The sequence below is a fragment of the Hirundo rustica genome, chromosome 16, assembly GCF_015227805.2.
Source record: "Hirundo rustica isolate bHirRus1 chromosome 16, bHirRus1.pri.v3, whole genome shotgun sequence".
Lineage (NCBI taxonomy): Eukaryota > Metazoa > Chordata > Aves > Passeriformes > Hirundinidae > Hirundo > Hirundo rustica.
The window spans coordinates 12,315,691-12,331,878 of record NC_053465.1 but is presented as its reverse complement, the minus strand read 5'-3'; the positions used below and the strand labels follow the sequence as shown (position 1 = coordinate 12,331,878).

Genomic DNA, 16,188 nt, shown 5'->3' with positions numbered 1-16,188 from the left:
CTCCTGTGATATCCCAGTTCCCAGCGCTCCTCCAGTGATATCCCAGCTCCCACTGCTCCTCCTGTGACATTCCAGCTCCCACTGTTCCTCCTGTGATATCCCAGTTCCCAGCGCTCCTCCAGTGATATCCCAGCTCCCACTGCCCTCCTGTGACATCCCAGCTCCCACTGTTCCTCCTGTGATATCCCAGTTCCCAGCGCTCCTCCTGTGACATCCCAGCTCCCACTGCTTTCCTGTGACATCCCAGCTCCCACTGCCCTCCAGAGATAGTGCAGCTCCCACTGCCCTCCAGTGACATCCCAGCTCCCACTGCTCTCCTGTGACAGCCCAGCACAGGGACACCCAGAATGTCCAAGGCCAGACTGGGGACAAGCGACAGAGTACTGGGGTCCTGTGTCCTCCCCACACCGGTCCCAGGATGGAGTGGGAGCACTGAGAAGCACCAGGTCCTCCTGGTGCCCTGTGTCAGGCCAGGACAAGGAGCACTGAGGAGCACTGGGGAGCTGTGTCCGTGCTGGTGCCCCATCCTAGGATGGAGAGGGGAGAGTCGGGCTCTTCCAGAGTCCCCTTCCAGGATGGAGCGGTGGGGCCATGGTGTCCTGGTTTCTCCCCATGCTCCGTTCAGGCCAGAGCCGTGTCTCTCCTGTTGCATCATCCCAGGCTAGAATGGGGAGAGCTGAGGGGCGCTGGGCCCTCCAGGGGCCTATCCTAGGATACAGCGGGGAGCTGTATCCCATCCCATGATGGAGAGGAGAGCTGTGTCTGTCGTGGGCAGGCATGGGGAGCACTGGAGAGCACCACGTCCCTCTGGTGCCCCTCCATCCGGCCTGGAGAAGGGAGTACTGGGAGCATATTGTCCTCCCGGTGCCTGTCCCAGGATGGAGCGGGGAGCACCAGGGAGTTGTGCTTTTCCCTGTGCCCCATTCCATGACGGGGAGTACCAGGGAGCCGTGTCCCTTCCCGGTGCCTCATCCAGGGCTGGTGCCTTGCATCCCGGTGCCCCGTCCCGGGAGGGAATGGGGTGGGGCCGGGGTCCCGGTCTCTCCCAGGGCTGCGTCCCGGCCCGGCGGGGCGGTGCGGGGCGGTGGGGGAGAAGCTGTGCCGGGTGTGGGACAGGCGGTGCAGGGCAGTGGGCGGTGTGGGACAGGGACAGGCGGTGCATGGGGCACTGAGGGGCGATGTGAGACGGGCAGTGAGGGGCGGCGCGGGGCTCTGAGGGGCGGTGTGAGCAGGCACAGGCGGTGCGTGGGGCTCTGAGGGGCGGTGTGAGACGGGCAGTGAGGGGCGGTGTAGGACAGGCGGTGAGGGGCGGTGTGGGACAGGCAGTGAGGGGCGGTGCGGGGCTCTGAGGGGCGGTGTGGGACAGGCAGTGAGGGGCGGTGTGGGACAGGCAGTGAGGGGCGGTGCGGGGCTCTGAGGGGCGGTGTGGGACAGGCAGTGAAGGGCGGTGCGGAGCTCTGAGGGGCGGTGTGGGACTCTGAGGGGCGGTGTGGGACAGGCAGTGAGGGGCGGTGTGGGACAGGCAGTGAGGGGCGGCGCGGGGCTCTGAGGGGCGGTGTGGGACAGGCAGTGAGGGGCGGTGCGGGGCTCTGAGGGGCGGTGTGGGACAGGCAGTGAGGGGCGGTGCGGGGCTCTGAGGGGCGGTGTGGGACAGGCAGTGAGGGGCGGCGCGGGGCGGTGTGGGACGCGGAGCGCGCGAAGATGGCGGCGGGCAGGCGCGCCCCGCGCACCGGGCTGCTGGAACTGCGTGGCCCCAGCGGGCAGTGGCTCCGCGTCCTGCTCACCCTGGCCGAGGACGTGCTGGGGGTCAGCCCGGCAGACGGTCCCGGGCCCGGCCCCGAGGCCCCGGCGGCGCAGCTGAACGGCGGCGAGCCGGGCTCCGCCGCCCCCGAGGCGCTCGCCAACATCAGGCGCACCGTGCGCGTCGTCAAGCAGGACGTGGGGGGGCTCGGCATCAGCATCAAAGGTGAGGCCGGGCCCGGGGGTTCCGGGGCGGCGGGGGTCGCGGAGCACCGGCACCAGGACCTGTTGCTGCCACCGTCCCGCGGCTCGCTCGGAGCGAACCCCGCGGGAAGCGGGGCTGGGGTCGGGGTCCTCACACCCCCCGGCCTCTGCTCAGGACGGGAAGGGGGACGCGTGGCAGTGACGGGACCCGAACCATTCCCAGCCTGCGGAAAGAGCGATGATTTGGGTTGCGGAGTGACCGGCCAGTGCCTGCCCGCCGTGCCGCGGCCGGGGTGAGGGACCCCAGGGTCTGCGAGCCGGAGGGGGCTCCCACTGTCCCCCGCACCCGCGGGTAGGGTGCTGTCTCACGGGGCAGGTGGGGTGCAGGGGACAACCCGGTTACACGACAGATGCCCTTTTGCAGCCAAAGGGAGGGCTGGGCAGGCGTGTCCTTGTCCCACCGTGTTGCGGAGTTGGGAAATGCCTCCTTAAAACTGTCAGCAAAACGAAGGGGGCGATGTAAAGCCCCTGGAGATCTGCCGGCGCCGGGTGGGGTGTTAAACCAGCGCGCTCAGGCTTGGAGATGTGTGCTCCCGGGAAGCTCGGCAGCGGAAAGCCTCCCGGTTTAATGTCTGTTTTCCCTCCCAAGCTGTCCCGCTCCTTGATGACTCGCTGAACTTCAGGCTGGAAACTTCTTAGGGCAGTAGTAGTGTTCCTGCCTTTCTGCCTTGCTTTGATTTTCACGCGGCTCCGAGCGTGTTGGAATCTGCGAAAGCAGCATGGAAAGGGCAGCGGGCACACAGGAGCAGGGCTGTCACGGAGCGTGGCTGTGACGCGCAGCGGGCTCGGCAGTCCTGGGGGCAGTGACAGGGCAGCTCTCGCCTCCTGACGTGGCTTCTTCTCAGAGGGGACACAGCCGCAGCCTCCGGCTCCCTGTGGAGGTGGGGAGGTTTTGCAATGTGAGTGTGCGGGTGCTGGAGCTGGATCGGCACTTCTGGCCGTGTCTGCCGGGTGCCCCAGCCTGCCAGCCCTTTTTTTGGGAAGCACAAACCCCCTTTCGTAACCACCCCTTGGCTGCCAAGTTACTGTTTGCTCTGTGGCTCTCCCAGGAAAGGAGAAACTTCCCTCGGTTCAGTTAAAACTTAATTTTTACAGTGACGTATGTGGAAAAGAAGTAGTTGCCATCAAAACTGGGCAGTGGAAGCTGTTGTGGAGGGTGGGGCAGCCTTGGTAGGGCAGGACATCACTCCTGCCGGGCTGCTGGCATGCCACTGTTCATGTGCCAGCCGTGTGTCACGCAGGGACGCTCAATGGGTGCCACCCGGGGGGTGAATGTCCTGCCACGGCACAGTGGGGACCCGAGCGAGAGCCGGGCTGGCAGAGGTTCTTAGCCCTGGCTGGGCTCTCGGTGCTGGCAGCCCGGCGAGGAGCCGCTGCCGCAAGGACGGAGCAGCCCCCGCCGGGGCCTCTGACAGCTGATAACCGGAGCCCTCGCAGGGCTTGGCAAGCGGCTGAGCGAGGAAATGCCTGTGGCACTGGCTGGGAGCAGCCCGGGGCGGGCAGTGACAGCGGGCTGCGCTCAGCATCTCCCTCTGGGACGAGGATCATCTCTCGGAGACTCCTCAGGACAGGCTGTGCTGTCCCGGGGCGCAGGGCACATCGAGCACTGCTGATCCCTGGCTGCCACGGGCAGTGGCTGCTGCATCCCTGCGCCCTGGCACGGAGGCAGCTCGGATCTCCCTGCGGGTTCAAAAGTCAATGTGCAAATTGATCTCCTGAAGCCTCCGGGAGTTTGAATAGCATTCTTTTAGTCGGGACAGCGGGAGCAGCCGGTAAATAGGGCTGCTGTGTGGATAAGAACACGCAGCCAAATTGGTTCACCTCTCCCTGGTTCTTTGGCCTCTCCAAAAACATTCAGCTGTCTTATCTGTTGAGATCATAAAGTCCTTGGAGCCAGGATAGTTGCTCAGCGCACATGATTAATAATGCAAATAAAGATACAGTTTCCTGCCAAAACCGATGGGGAGATGGCCAGGTTACATGTTCGCTCTGTGAATAATCTGTGACCAATCTGAGTGGTTTTGGAGCAATCACTTCATCAGCTGTAAAGCCTCGTGGTACTTTGGCTGCTGTGGTTGGTACAGGTGTCCTGTGGGTATCTGGGGGAGTGGGCAGTGGGCTGACCTGGCACAGTGCACTGAGTGCCAGCAGAAAGGCTCAGCCTTGCTGAGACCATCTGGTACCAGAACATCCCCCTCCCCACCTACTCCTCCGAGTGCTCCTACAGCCACAACCGCTCCCTGTCTCTTCTGTTTCAAGGTGGCCGAGAGAATAAAATGCCCATCTTGATCTCCAAGATCTTTAAGGGGCTGGCAGCGGATCAGACCGAGGCGCTGTACGTGGGGGATGCCATCCTCGCCGTCAATGGCACCGACCTGTCCGAGGCCACGCACGATGAGGCCGTGCAGGCCTTGAAGAAGACGGGCAAGGAAGTGATCTTGGAAGGTAGGAGACAAGGATGTGATGAGGGCAGAAGGGTCCTCCTGTGCTGGGATGATACAGGGGTGACATATTGTCTGCAGCTGCGTTTGCATACTCTTTCAAATGGAAAACAACATATGCAGGGCAATTTGTCTGCTCATCCGGAGAGCTGGAGGTAACTGCTGGGATCTCTCTGTCTCCTTCGGGAGAGGGAGGGATGTGTGTGCCAGTGCTCGGTGCCCAGAGGCGCTGTCTCCCCGCTGTGAGACCTCGGGCAGGCAGCAGTGGGAGGTGTGGGAAAAGTTTCTGGGGTATGGGATTCTTTCACTGCACAGCATCACCCCCACGTCTGCAGTTTCTGGGGCAAGAGAAAATATTTTCTGCTTTTCCCGTGGTTTTAATTTAAATCCATATCCCTGGCTGATGTAGATTTATGCCAGCAGGGAGGGGGTGCGCAGACCTCCCACTCCTGCTGAGCACCTTGTGCAGTTTTCGGGCTGGTGGAGGGTGAGGCAAGGCCTGCTCAGGAACTACCCATCCAGGGGATGCTGCCCAGCAGGGGATCCCTGGAGGCTGAGGCTACAAACCTCCCAGAGATGCAGCCTTCACCACCCTGGCGCAGGCTGTTCCCTGGGAACAGGCTCCCTCTCAGTACCAGACAGATGGTCCCTGGCGTCCCCCAGCCCTGAGGGGGCTGGCACACTGCAGGAGCCCCTCAAGCCCTACTTGAGCACTGGGTGGGGGTTGATAGGTTGGGACCGTGGGAGTCCTGAGGGAGAGACCCCGTTCTTCTCTGGTTACTCTTCACATCACATCTCTCTGTGTTTGCCTACCCTCTGCCACTTGGCCAGGCTGGGATAAGCTCCCAGATCTGTCCCTCAGGAAAGGAACCTTCCCCTCCCCTCGCTTCCAACCAGTCCCTGGGGTCACCCTGCTTACCGGGGGGGGTCTTGGCACCAGAGACTCTTCCCAGATCCCAAAGGGAGGTTTGATCTGGGGACAGTGGTCAGGGCTGTCCCTGGGCAAAGCAGTTCTGTGTGCTGTGCTGCCAGCGACCACCGTGGCTTCAGCTTTCCTGTGCCTTCCCCAGATTGTCTCAGCTCCAGATTTTCATTTTTAGCTTTGCTCAGCCCTTTCTGCTGTGGGTTCCTCCTCTTCTGGGAGCCTCAGAACCACAGTTCAGCTGAAGGAATGTGCTGCTCTGCACAGCTGTTGGGAGAAGATAGGGTTGGTGGTGGGGTGGTTTTGTTGTTTTTTTCTGACCAAAGAGAAATACAAGAGCTTCTTTCTTTGTGAGTCTGCAAAATTCCTGCCTGGAGCTGCTGCTCTCGGACCACCCTCCCTCCGTTATTTTCTGTTCATCCTTTGGTGTGGGTTTCCTTTCTGCCAGAGGTGGAGAGGAGCTGCCCTTTCTGGAGAGACCAATTTCTCTCCCTGGACCCCTCCTCCTCCTCCACCCCCTGGGATCCAGGTCCCCGTCCTGGGAGGCAGCTGCAGGCAGGGCCTTTGCTGTAGCTTGCTGAGCTCAGGTATGACCTCCTGGGCTTCTTAATTAATTAAAACTCTCAGCAGATAACTTTGGGAGGAGACTGGGGCTGGGCTGGCTCCCACTACAACACTCTGGAGCTCTGGGATGTGTTTGTATCTGATGTAGCTGGGGTCCAGCCAGAGCAGGGAAGGAATCTCTGCTTCTCATCTGATCACTGATGTCACTGATAAATGTGGTACATCTCCATCCCCTCCCTGTTTTTGGGTTTGCTGGCACAGTACAGCTCTGCCATAGGGGTGGTGGGGCTGGCCCTGTGCCATGGTCAGGCTGTCACTGTCCTGTGGAGGTGGTGGCCGTGCCGTGTACCTGCCACCCCTGTGGCTCTCCAGGAGCTGGCTGGCCAAACACCCTGCCCCAGGGAGAGGTGGCAGGGCTGACGGGCAGGGGGTGGCCTTCAAGTGCCTGGGGAGTGTTAAAGTGGGGGGGTTCCCTGCTGTCTTCTCCTGCTTGGAGAAGGCAGAGCTTAAAAAAGAGCACCTTAACATTTCTTAGACACTTTCTGGTCCCTGCATGGTGCCAGGAGTGACTCCAGCTTTCCTTATGGTGCTCTGAGTGCTAAACCAGGGTATTTGGCACAGCTGGTGTCTGTTCGCTCCTTGCTGTTCCTGGCTGCAGTCACTCCTGGGATTTGGAGTTTTTAGGGTGGTTTGCAGGTGGCATTGCAGCAGGTAACAAACCTGGGAGAGCTGGCACCTCCTCACAGGGCAGTGAGCTGGGCTGAGTCTCCCCAGAGTGGCAGAGCTGGGGGTGATGTGTTTTAATGTGAGTATCAGCAGTGGCTCCACATGCCAGATTTCACCCTGGGCTGCTCAGCTTGGCTTCAGGCTCCTGGGTGTCATTGCTGCCCAGGCGTGAGGACACGCAGATACCTCTCCGTGTGTCCTGCCAAGATTTTTTTCGGATGTGCCAAACTACTCTCTTGGTATTTGCAGGAGGAGTTGGACTGTATTTATATTACATTGTTATTTCGGGGAGAGTTGCTCTCCCTTGCCTTATTTTTCCCCTGTTTTTTTTCCTTATTTTCATTGTTTGGAATCCAGAGACTCCGTGGCAGGGGGAAGGCTGATAAACATCCTTCCAGCTGCCCTGGGAAGGGTTCTGGGGACAGGAGTGGTTTTCCTGGTGAGGCCCCTGTGCTGTATTATCATGGGTGGAGAACTGGGAGCAGTGGGGAGGAGGAGTTGGGGTAGCTGTGGGCATCTCACGTCCATGACTTATTTGCCACTGGGATTCTCCTGGGGCTGTCACTGCTCTTTACAACTTGCTTGGCCAAGTAATTGCTTGGTAGTTTGAAATTCAGAGAAAGGGGTGCTGGGAGAGAGTGAAGCTGGGGATTCTCCAGAGTGCTGGTTGCCATAACTGTGGGAAGGAAGGCTCTGGATCTGCCCTGGGGATGATGCCAAGAGATAATGGGGCACGTCTGCCATCTCCACACCTCGCTGCTCTGAAGCTTTGCTTTCTCTGGGGAGTTTCCTGGGTTTGTTTCTCCTCCCTGGAAACACAGAGGGTTGTCCCATGATCTCCGTGCTGACGGTGCAGGGCAGTGTTTAGCAAAGAGCTGGGGCATGGAATGTAGCCCTGAGTGCTGGGATGGGATCCTGAGGCAGGAGGGACAGCAGTGGTGCCTCACCGTGCAGCATCCCGTGGCAACTTCCTCCTGGGCTGGAAGGACTTGAGCTGAGGCAGCTGGGACAGGAGCTTGGAGCCAGGGGCAGGGCATGGGTGGGGTGCTGGGGACTGTGTTGACTGTTTTGGAAGCACATCAGAGCATCATGTTGGAGCTGGCAGGTCATTTCAGGGTGTCTCTGGGATTCGTGTTTGCTCAGCCCCCAGTTTAACATGCCAGTGTTGGGTCATTAATCCTGAGGCAGAGAGGGACCAGCTGGAGGTGGGATTAACATCTCTGCAGGGCCAGCACTCGATCTCCAGGAGCTCTCTGGAAGATTTCGTGATGCGATGGCCTTGCTGAGCTGTCTAGATGCTGTTGGGAAGATTTTGGCAGGAGAAACAGCAGCAGCTACTCCTGACCAGAAATGGAGTCTGGGGCCTCTTCTTCAGCTCCGAGCTGTGAACTGCTGAAGAACTGCTGTGAACAGCTGTGAAGGCTGAAGCAGAGTGTGCTGGTGACCCAAGCAGTGGGAGGGTGTTCTTGAACCTGCTCTGGGTGTCCACGTCTGTTTTCCTGCTTGGAGGAAGCATTGTGGCTCCTCAGTGAAGCTCTGCAGGGTCAGGCTTGGCTCTGAGCAGTGCTGAGCTGTGGGGATGTGTGGGGCAGGTTGTGTTGACTCAGGATCCAGGGTGCCAGGAGTGGTTGGTTTGTGATTGTCCTTGTGAGGGATGGGCTGATGGAAAGGGAGAATTTCTACCTAAGAAGTAAACCCAAGGAATTTTGATGGTTCTGCCTCTTTCTGGCATGCTGGGGAGAAAAAAAAAAAAATCAGCTGCAACACAGAGGCAGATCCAGAGCCTTTGGTTAAAGATGTCCCTGGTGCAGCTCACTGCAGGGCTCAGGACATATGGGATGCTCCAGTGACAGGGAGCACCTGTGCCACCACCTGGCCTCCTGCAGAGGCCCTGTCCTGGCATGGGATGGGTGGCCACACGCCCAGAGACTTTCGCTGTTCCCCAGTTAGCACAAAGCCCTGAGCTGTTAAAGGTCCTGTTTGTCCCCTGTCCTGTGTTCTGGAGAGGATCAGCGGGACAGGCCCTTTCCCTGGAGAGCCCACATGGCTTTGGAGGCCATGTGGATCAGCCCAGCAGCCACCCAGGGCTGTGTGCCTGCTGTAGATGGCTCTAAGCCAACAGTAGCCAGGCACTGTTGCTACCCAGTGGATTTTGGAGGGTGCAGGCTACCAGGGAGCAGGCAGGAGCCTGCAAGAAAGAAAAGTTTGAGAATTACAGTGACTACTAGCAGAGGTGATGCATGATATGGTCTGAGTTGTCTGCTTTAACGCTTTGGAGGTAATTAATTAATCCATTCAATGCCAACTGCAGTGAGGGGACTGGCAGAAGTGTAAGTTAGCCCTCTGTGAAGCCATTGCCGGGGTCACTGGAGGGGACAGCAGCTCCTATGGGATGGTGACCTGCCCTTGGCCAGGGAATGTCGCAGCCTCCAGCACCTCCCAGCTCCCCGTGCTGGCTCAGGACCCCCCGTGCTTTGCGACCAGCCTGAAACGCTCCTTAAAGCCACGTAGCCGAGACACACACGCTGCCTGTTGCCTCATTCTCCGTGTCCTGTCCCAGAGTGGGCACTGCTCCTGTCCTCCGCGGCTCCCTCGGGACGTGACCCCGCCACCGCCCAGCTAATGCCGGTGACGTCCCCAGCGTGCCCGCGGAGCCGGGGGCTGGCGCAGGGACGCCGCTCGGGTTTCAGCGGCTCAATGGCATCTTTCTGAACTCCAATTAGTTCCCAGGCACCGGGATAATGGCAGGTCCCCGCTGCCAAGATTAATGGCTCGCATGCCTGCGGGAACGTGGCTATTTTTGTAGCGGGAGGCGCGGGGCACGAGGCTGGTGGCCCCTTGCCGCCGCCTTGGCCCCGGGGCCGCCGCGGGGTGACCCGCGTGGCACAGCACCGTGGCCATTTATAGCCGCGTCCTGCAGAGCACCCACGGGGCCCTGGCACCCTGCAGCTCCTGCCGGGCTGTCAGGATTTAGGGGTTTTAGGGCGCTCACTGGGATAGGAATGGAAAGGGAGAGCACAGAATAGGCTGAGTTGGAAGGGACCCAGCAGGATCATCCAGTCCAGCCCCTGCCCCTGCACAGGCACCCGAACAATCCCACCCTGTGCATCCCTGAGAGCACTGTTCAAACACTCCTGGAGCTCTGGCAGCCTGAGGGCTGTCACCTCGGGGGAGGATGGGTGGTGGTGGCCAGGTGAAGTTTGGGAGTGGGTGGCTCTGCATGCAGACTTCTTCCCGGTGGGAAAAGGGCTCCTTTCTGGCTGCACATCAGGCTGCTGTGGCTTGGCTGCAGCGATGGAGCTGGGCCCATCCAGCCACCTACAAGTGTTGGCTCCACAGCCAAGCTCATGTCCCCCATCCTGTAACTCACTCTGCTGGCTTGGTCCTGGAGTGGAACCAGGCAGGATAGCTGGGGACGTGGCTGCAGGCATGTGTCCGTCCTGTGGTGTTTTCCTAAGGGCCTCCAAAGGGAAGCCCTTCCCTGGAGTCAGTAGCTGGTTCCTCACTGCCCCAGGGCAGGACCAAGACTGGCATCCTGCCTGCTTAGCCAGAGTTTTTTAGCCAGCATTGCCAAACTCATTTTCAGGATGTGGCTGTGGGGCCCCATCAATTTGTGGTGCCTTTCATCTTCTCCTTCCCCAAAACCTCTGGAGCCGGCTGCAATCCCAGCATGGCTCTGAGGGCTCTGGCTCTGGAGCCAGGCTGCTGGGGACTGATTTCTTGTCCCTGGTTTGAGGCTCACAGGGCAGGGCTGTGTGACAGGAGAGCATGCTCTCTAAGGCTTTTCCTGGGGCCAAGCCAGGGTATTTGAGAGCTGTTCCTCAGCTGGCAGTGGGACTGGCTGTACCAGCACAGTTTGGACTGTGTAATTTCGTCCTGGGACTCTTTCCCATTCCCCACCCCTGGCTGTGTGTGCTGCCCCAGGGAACTGCTCAGGCCTGGGTCTGTGAACTGATCTGGGTTAAAGGGAAGAAAAAATGAACAAAACACCATTTTTATCCCTCTTGCAGAGCTCCCCAGGCTGGGATGGCGGGGCTGAGGTACTGGGAGGGTTCAAGGTGTCATGTGAGGGTGCAGAGGCCCTGGCACAGGGTGCCCAGAGAAGCTGTGGCTGCCCCTGAATCCCTGGCAGTGTCCAAGACCAGGTTGGACATTGGGGCTTGGAGCAGCCTGGGACAGTGGAAGTTGTCCCTGCCCATGGCAGGAGGTGGATTGAGATGGGCTTTCAGTTCCCTTCCAACCCAGCCCATTCTGTGATAAGCAATGTTCTCCTGTTCCTAAAGCAATTGCTCTGATCAGCGAGGCCACAGCCTCCCATAATTGTCTCTACCAGCAGGATCCTTACCATTCCTGGGGTTAGTGTACAAATCCTTTATCCTCCCAAGAGCTACACAATGCTCCATCCCCCTGCACCGTGCTGGAAACCCCACTGGCATCTGCACAGATCTTCCCCTTATGCCCAACAAGCTCTGGCAGGAATGCGCAGCATGAGGGTCTCTTTAATGCTGCTTGAATTCCCCAATAAATGAAATTAGGGGATTGGAGTGTGGTGATCTTTAAGGTCCCTTCCTTAATGGAAGACAATCCAAACCTGTGTGACCTCACCCACCAGTGCCATCCCTGCACCCACAGGGGTGGGGGTCTCACAGCAGCCATGGGTGGCAGCTGTGTGGAGCTACTGGAGGGGTCACCAGCTCTGATGCAGGGAGGGTGCAGGGGTTTCAGCAGGCTAGGATGAGGCTGCCCGGGTCGGTGCCATGTCCTCAGAGGGTGCTGCCTCTCTTCCAGTCAAGTACATGAAGGAGATCTCGCCCTACTTCAAGAACTCCTCGGCGGGGGCGACGGTCAGCTGGGACCCCTCTCCTGCCGCCCAGCAGAAGCGATCATCCCCGCTGCTGCCCCCGCGGGAGCTCCGGGAGAGCCGGAGTGTCCCTCTGAAGATGTGCTACGTGTCCCGCAAGTGCCTCCCCACCGACCCGGAGCACAGGTCAGCGAGGGGCCGGCGATGGCACCGCGGTGCCCCGGGGAGCCGAGGCGGACGGGGACTCATCGGGCCGTGTCCCTGCAGGTACCTGGAGGTGTGCTCGGCGGACGGGCGCGTTGCCCTCTTCCTGCGGGCCAAGGACGAGGCCACGGCGCAGTCGTGGCTCGGTGCCATCCAGGCCAACGCCGCCGCGCTGCTGCCGCGGGTGAAGGAGGAGCTGCGGGCACAGCTGGCGGGGGCCGGCACGGTGGCAGGACGGGACGTTAAACACGTGGGCTGGCTGACAGAGCAGGTACCCCCCCGGTCCCCTGCCACCCCGTGCCACCATGCTGCCGGTGGCCCTGACCCGGTCCCTTTGCAGCTCCCCAGTGCCGGCACCAGGAACCTCCTGGCCGTGCTCACAGAGAAGGAGCTGCTGCTGTACGGGAGCCTGCCACAGAGCCGGGACGCCCTGGGCAAGCCCACGCACAGCTACCCGCTCATCGCCACCAGGTAGGGGCCACCAGCTGCGTGCCCTCCTGGCCCGCTCAAGGACAGGGTGGTGGCAGTCCCTGGGGGCAGTGCTAGGGTGTGGGAGTCAGGGCAGAACCCAGGGCTGGTGTCAGACCCCCAAAGAGGTGACAGTGACCAGAGATGGTGTCGAGGGCTGAGAGTCGGGACAGAGCTCCAGGACGGTGGCAGGGGCTGGTGGTGATGGCAGAGGCGTTTGAGGTGATGGTAGAGTCCAGGGGTGGTGGCAGAGCAGTGGGGATGGTGACAGTGTCCAAGGGTTGGCGGCAGAGTCTCGGGCACAGTGCGGAGGCATAGGGCACGGGGGTGGTGACAGTGTCCAAGGCTGGTGTCGGAGCAATGGGCACCGCGGTGCTGAGTCGCGGGGATGGGGCGGGGGTTTCGGGCAGGTGTTGAGGGAGGGATTCGGGGCGGGGTTCGGGGCAGGGCTGGGGCGGGGTTTTGGGGGGCGCGGTCTCGGGGCGGGGTTCGGGCGGGGTTCGGGCGGGGTTTGGGGGCGGGGGCGGCTCCAGCGCGGGTTCTGCGGGGCCTCATCCGCGGGGCTGCAGCGCCCCCTGGCGGGCCCGCCGCGCGGCCACCGCGGAGCGCAGCGGGGTGAGGCGCTGGGGCCGTGCGGGATGCGGGGCTGTGCTGGGGCTGTGCTGGGGCTGTGCGGAGTGCGGGACTATGCTGGGGCCGTGCGGGATGCGGGGCTGTGCTGGGGCTGTGCTGGGGCTGTGCGGAGTGCGGGACTATGCTGGGGCCGTGCGGGATGCGGGGCTGTGCTGGGGCTGTGCTGGGGCTGTGCGGAGTGCGGGACTATGCTGGGGCCGTGCGGGATGCGGGGCTGTGCTGGGGCTGTGCTGGGGCTGTGCGGAGTGCGGGACTATGCTGGGGCCGTGCGGGATGCGGGGCTGTGCTGGGGCTGTGCTGGGGCTGTGCGGAGTGCGGGACTATGCTGGGGCCGTGCGGGATGCGGGGCTGTGCTGGGGCTGTGCTGGGGCTGTGCGGAGTGCGGGACTATGCTGGGGCCGTGCGGGATGCGGGGCTGTGCTGGGGCTGTGCTGGGGCTGTGCGGAGTGTGGGACTATGCTGGGGCCGTGCGGGATGCGGGGCTGTGCTGGGGCTGTGCTGGGGCCGTGCGGGATGCGGGGCTGTGCTGGGGCTGTGCTGGGGCCGTGCGGAGTGCGGCACTATGCTGGGGCCGTGCGGGATGCGGGGCTATGCTGGGGCTGTGCTGGGACCGTGCGGGATGCGGGGCTGTGCTGCGGCAGTGCGGAATGTGTAGCGGGGCTTGAGCAGTGTGAGGAGCGGTGCTGAGGCGGAGCGGTGCCAGGGTGGTGCTGTGTTGGTGCTGGGACGTTGTGGTGTGTGGTGCCGGGGCACTGCAGGGCGGCGGTGGTGGGGCGGTGCTGAGTTGGTGCTGGGATGTTGCGGTGCAGGGGTGCAGCGCTCGGGCGGTGCAGCACTGGGGTGGTGCGGGGTGAGATGCAGGGTGCGGTGCTGCGGCGGTGCTGCGGCGGTGCCGGGGCCGTGCGGAGCTCGGTGCTGAGCGCCGGCCGTGCCGCAGGCTGGTGCACTCGGGGCCGGCCAAGGGCTCGGCGCTGTACGAGGCCGAGCGCTCCTTCGCGCTGCGCGCCGGCGGCCGCCTGGGTGTGCAGACCCATCTCTTCAGCCTGGAGAGCCCTCGAGAGCTCGCCCTGTGGACGCGCCTGCTGGTGGACGGCACCCACGGCGCCGCCGAGCTGGCCCAGGAGGTCTCGACAGGTCAGCGGGGGCCCGAGAGGGCCGGGGGGGACAGAGGGACCCCCGGCTCACCCCTGCTCCATCCCCGTCCTCAGCCTGCACGTGGAAGGGGCAGGACTGCACTCTGACTGTCCACATCGACAAGGGCTTCACCATCTCCACCAGTGAGCCCGGGCTCAGCAGGACCATCCTGCTCCAGCAGCCCTTCGAGAAGCTGCAGATGTCCTCAGATGACGGCACCAAGATGCTCTACCTGGATTTTGGGGGGCCGGAGGGAGAGATCGTGAGTTGGCTTTGCCTTCAGCAGCCCCACCCAGGCTCCCGGGGGGAGAGGGGGAGCAGAGCACCCACCCTGCTCACGGCACCCATCCTGCCTGGCACGGGGGTGACACATGGCCCTGTCTGCCCGCCCCAGCCAGGGTGCACAGCCCTTCCCAGGGCCCCAGTAAAGCTGCGGTGGGTTTGGGGAGCTCTGGGTGGTCCTTGGCTGAAAGTTGGCTGCTTCAGGAACAGCCCTCCCCATTGCAAACATCCCTCCTTTCCTTTTTTGCAGCAATTGGACCTTCACTCCTGCCCCAAGACCATTGTCTTCATCATCCACTCCTTCCTGTCGGCCAAGGTGACCCGGCTGGGGCTGCTGGCATGACGAGGGAGCCCAGCACTGGCCGGAGGAGCCCAAGCCCCCGGGCCATCTATGCACCTCCCTCCTGGCCCAACCCAGCCCCCAGCCATCCCAAGGAGATTGCAGCCCCCGTGGGATCACGTCACCCCCACCAAGGAAAAGCACCATCAGCCAGGAAAACCCCTCTGGGGCGTTTGGGGGCAGCAGTGGGGTGAAACCCTTCTTGGATGGCAGCACCAGGATTTCTCCGGTGCCTTCTTCCCCTCCTTCCTCGGCAGCTGGAGAAACCCCTTGGGAGCCCACGAGTGGACACGTGGCCATCACCCCAGTGCCTTGAGAGATGATATTTTCTGTACAAAGAACCCATTTGTATCCATGTTTTATATTTATATTGCCCACTTCCAAACGCTGACGCGGCAGCTTTCCGCACCTCGCTGAGTCCCCAGGCCCTGCAGCACAAGGACCTGTGTCTGTTTGCCAGACAGGCAAGGGCTGGAGGCCAAACCAGCTCGAAAGTGCTTAAGGGACAGGAGCTGCAACATCAGCCGGATTTGCCAAATGTTTCCATATTGTATGGAATGATAGGAACCGCTTTTCTCTGTTGGAGTTGGATGGTTCGTTTGGTTTTGTGCACTCTCGGGTCACTTTATTTCTCGGTTTTGGGGGGGAGGGTTGTCAGGAGGCTGCTGCGGAATGACTTCTTTTATGAACCAAAAGATTCTGCATGAAAATGCCTTTTTTGGAGGGGGGGGGACTAAATAAACTTTGCATTGCAGATCACAACCAGCAGGAGCCAAGATCTGTCTCCTGGTTTCACTTGGAGAAGTCGAAAATCAGTTTGTGGGTGGTGCCTGGGCTGAGCCTTGGGGTATTTTCCGCCGGGGCAGGAAGGGATTTGCCTGGAGGCTTCTGTGAGCTGGAGGTGCTGGGCACACTGTGAGGGCTTCAGGTGGGGACAGAAAGTCTTCAAGGTGCCCAGCACTGTGCTGGGGGTGGCAGAGAGGGAGATGCTGATGTCAGCACCAGCTTTGGTGATATCACATGGGTTTGGATTCCCTGCACTTAAGGATGCTTGTAGGAGAGTGGGCATCATTTCCAAACTCAAGAAAGTTGTGTTTTGCTTTTTATATTTTTTCAGTAAAAGCAGCTGCCTGGCTGAGCAGCAGCAGAGGCCTGGAGAGTTGTTGGGACAACAGGAAAGGGCTCTGTTTGCATCACTGCAGTGCCACGTTCTGGGTTAACCTTCTCCTTTTGGACTGGCCCTGTCTATGGGGGCACCTGGAATCTCCCAGAAAAGCCATTAGCCAGGGACTAAAACACTCAGGCTGCAGGTAGAGGAATGACAGATTAGCAACAAAATAATAGCAGAGCAGCTGTGGCTGCCCCTGGATCCCTGGCGGTGTCCAAAGCCAGGCTGGGTGGAGCTTGGAGCAATCTGGGATAGTGGAAAGTGTCCCTGCCCATGGCAGGGGTGGAATGAACTGGGCTTTAAGGTCCCTCTAACCCAGACCTCTGATTCTGTGATTTTTAATGTCAGATATCCTGCTGCCCTGTGAAGGGGGAGCCTTGAGGGAGGTATTGGGGTGACACACGTGCTTTTGCCATGTGCTGAACTGCTTCCCAGGGCAGAGACCCTGATGCTGTGGCAGCCTTTGGGGTGCAGGGGGAGAAGTTGCAAAAGTGGAAGGAA

General features: G+C 61.1%; 1 protein-coding gene across 1 annotated transcript; it reads left to right on the top strand.

The window, feature by feature from the left end:
- The first annotated feature begins 1,682 nt into the window (after positions 1-1,682).
- SNTA1 (syntrophin alpha 1) lies at positions 1,683-15,281 on the top strand. Its single transcript, XM_040080212.2, has 8 exons — positions 1,683-1,966; positions 4,264-4,449; positions 11,446-11,644; positions 11,726-11,933; positions 12,003-12,133; positions 13,701-13,897; positions 13,972-14,159; positions 14,430-15,281. The coding sequence occupies exons 1-8, from the start codon at positions 1,702-1,704 to the stop codon at positions 14,520-14,522; spliced, it is 1,467 nt and encodes a 488-aa protein (XP_039936146.1). The 5' UTR covers positions 1,683-1,701; the 3' UTR covers positions 14,523-15,281.
- The last annotated feature ends 907 nt before the right edge of the window (positions 15,282-16,188 follow it).

Bases quoted from the DNA above. Each gene is read 5' to 3' on its own strand.
- SNTA1 (XM_040080212.2), top strand. From the start codon at position 1,702: ATGGCGGCGGGCAGGCGCGCCCCGCGCACCGGGCTGCTGGAACTGCGT. The intron at 4,450-11,445 runs GTAGGAGACAAG...CCTCTCTTCCAG, and splicing joins CAAGGAAGTGATCTTGGAAG to TCAAGTACATGAAGGAGATC. The intron at 12,134-13,700 runs GTAGGGGCCACC...GCCGTGCCGCAG, and splicing joins TACCCGCTCATCGCCACCAG to GCTGGTGCACTCGGGGCCGG.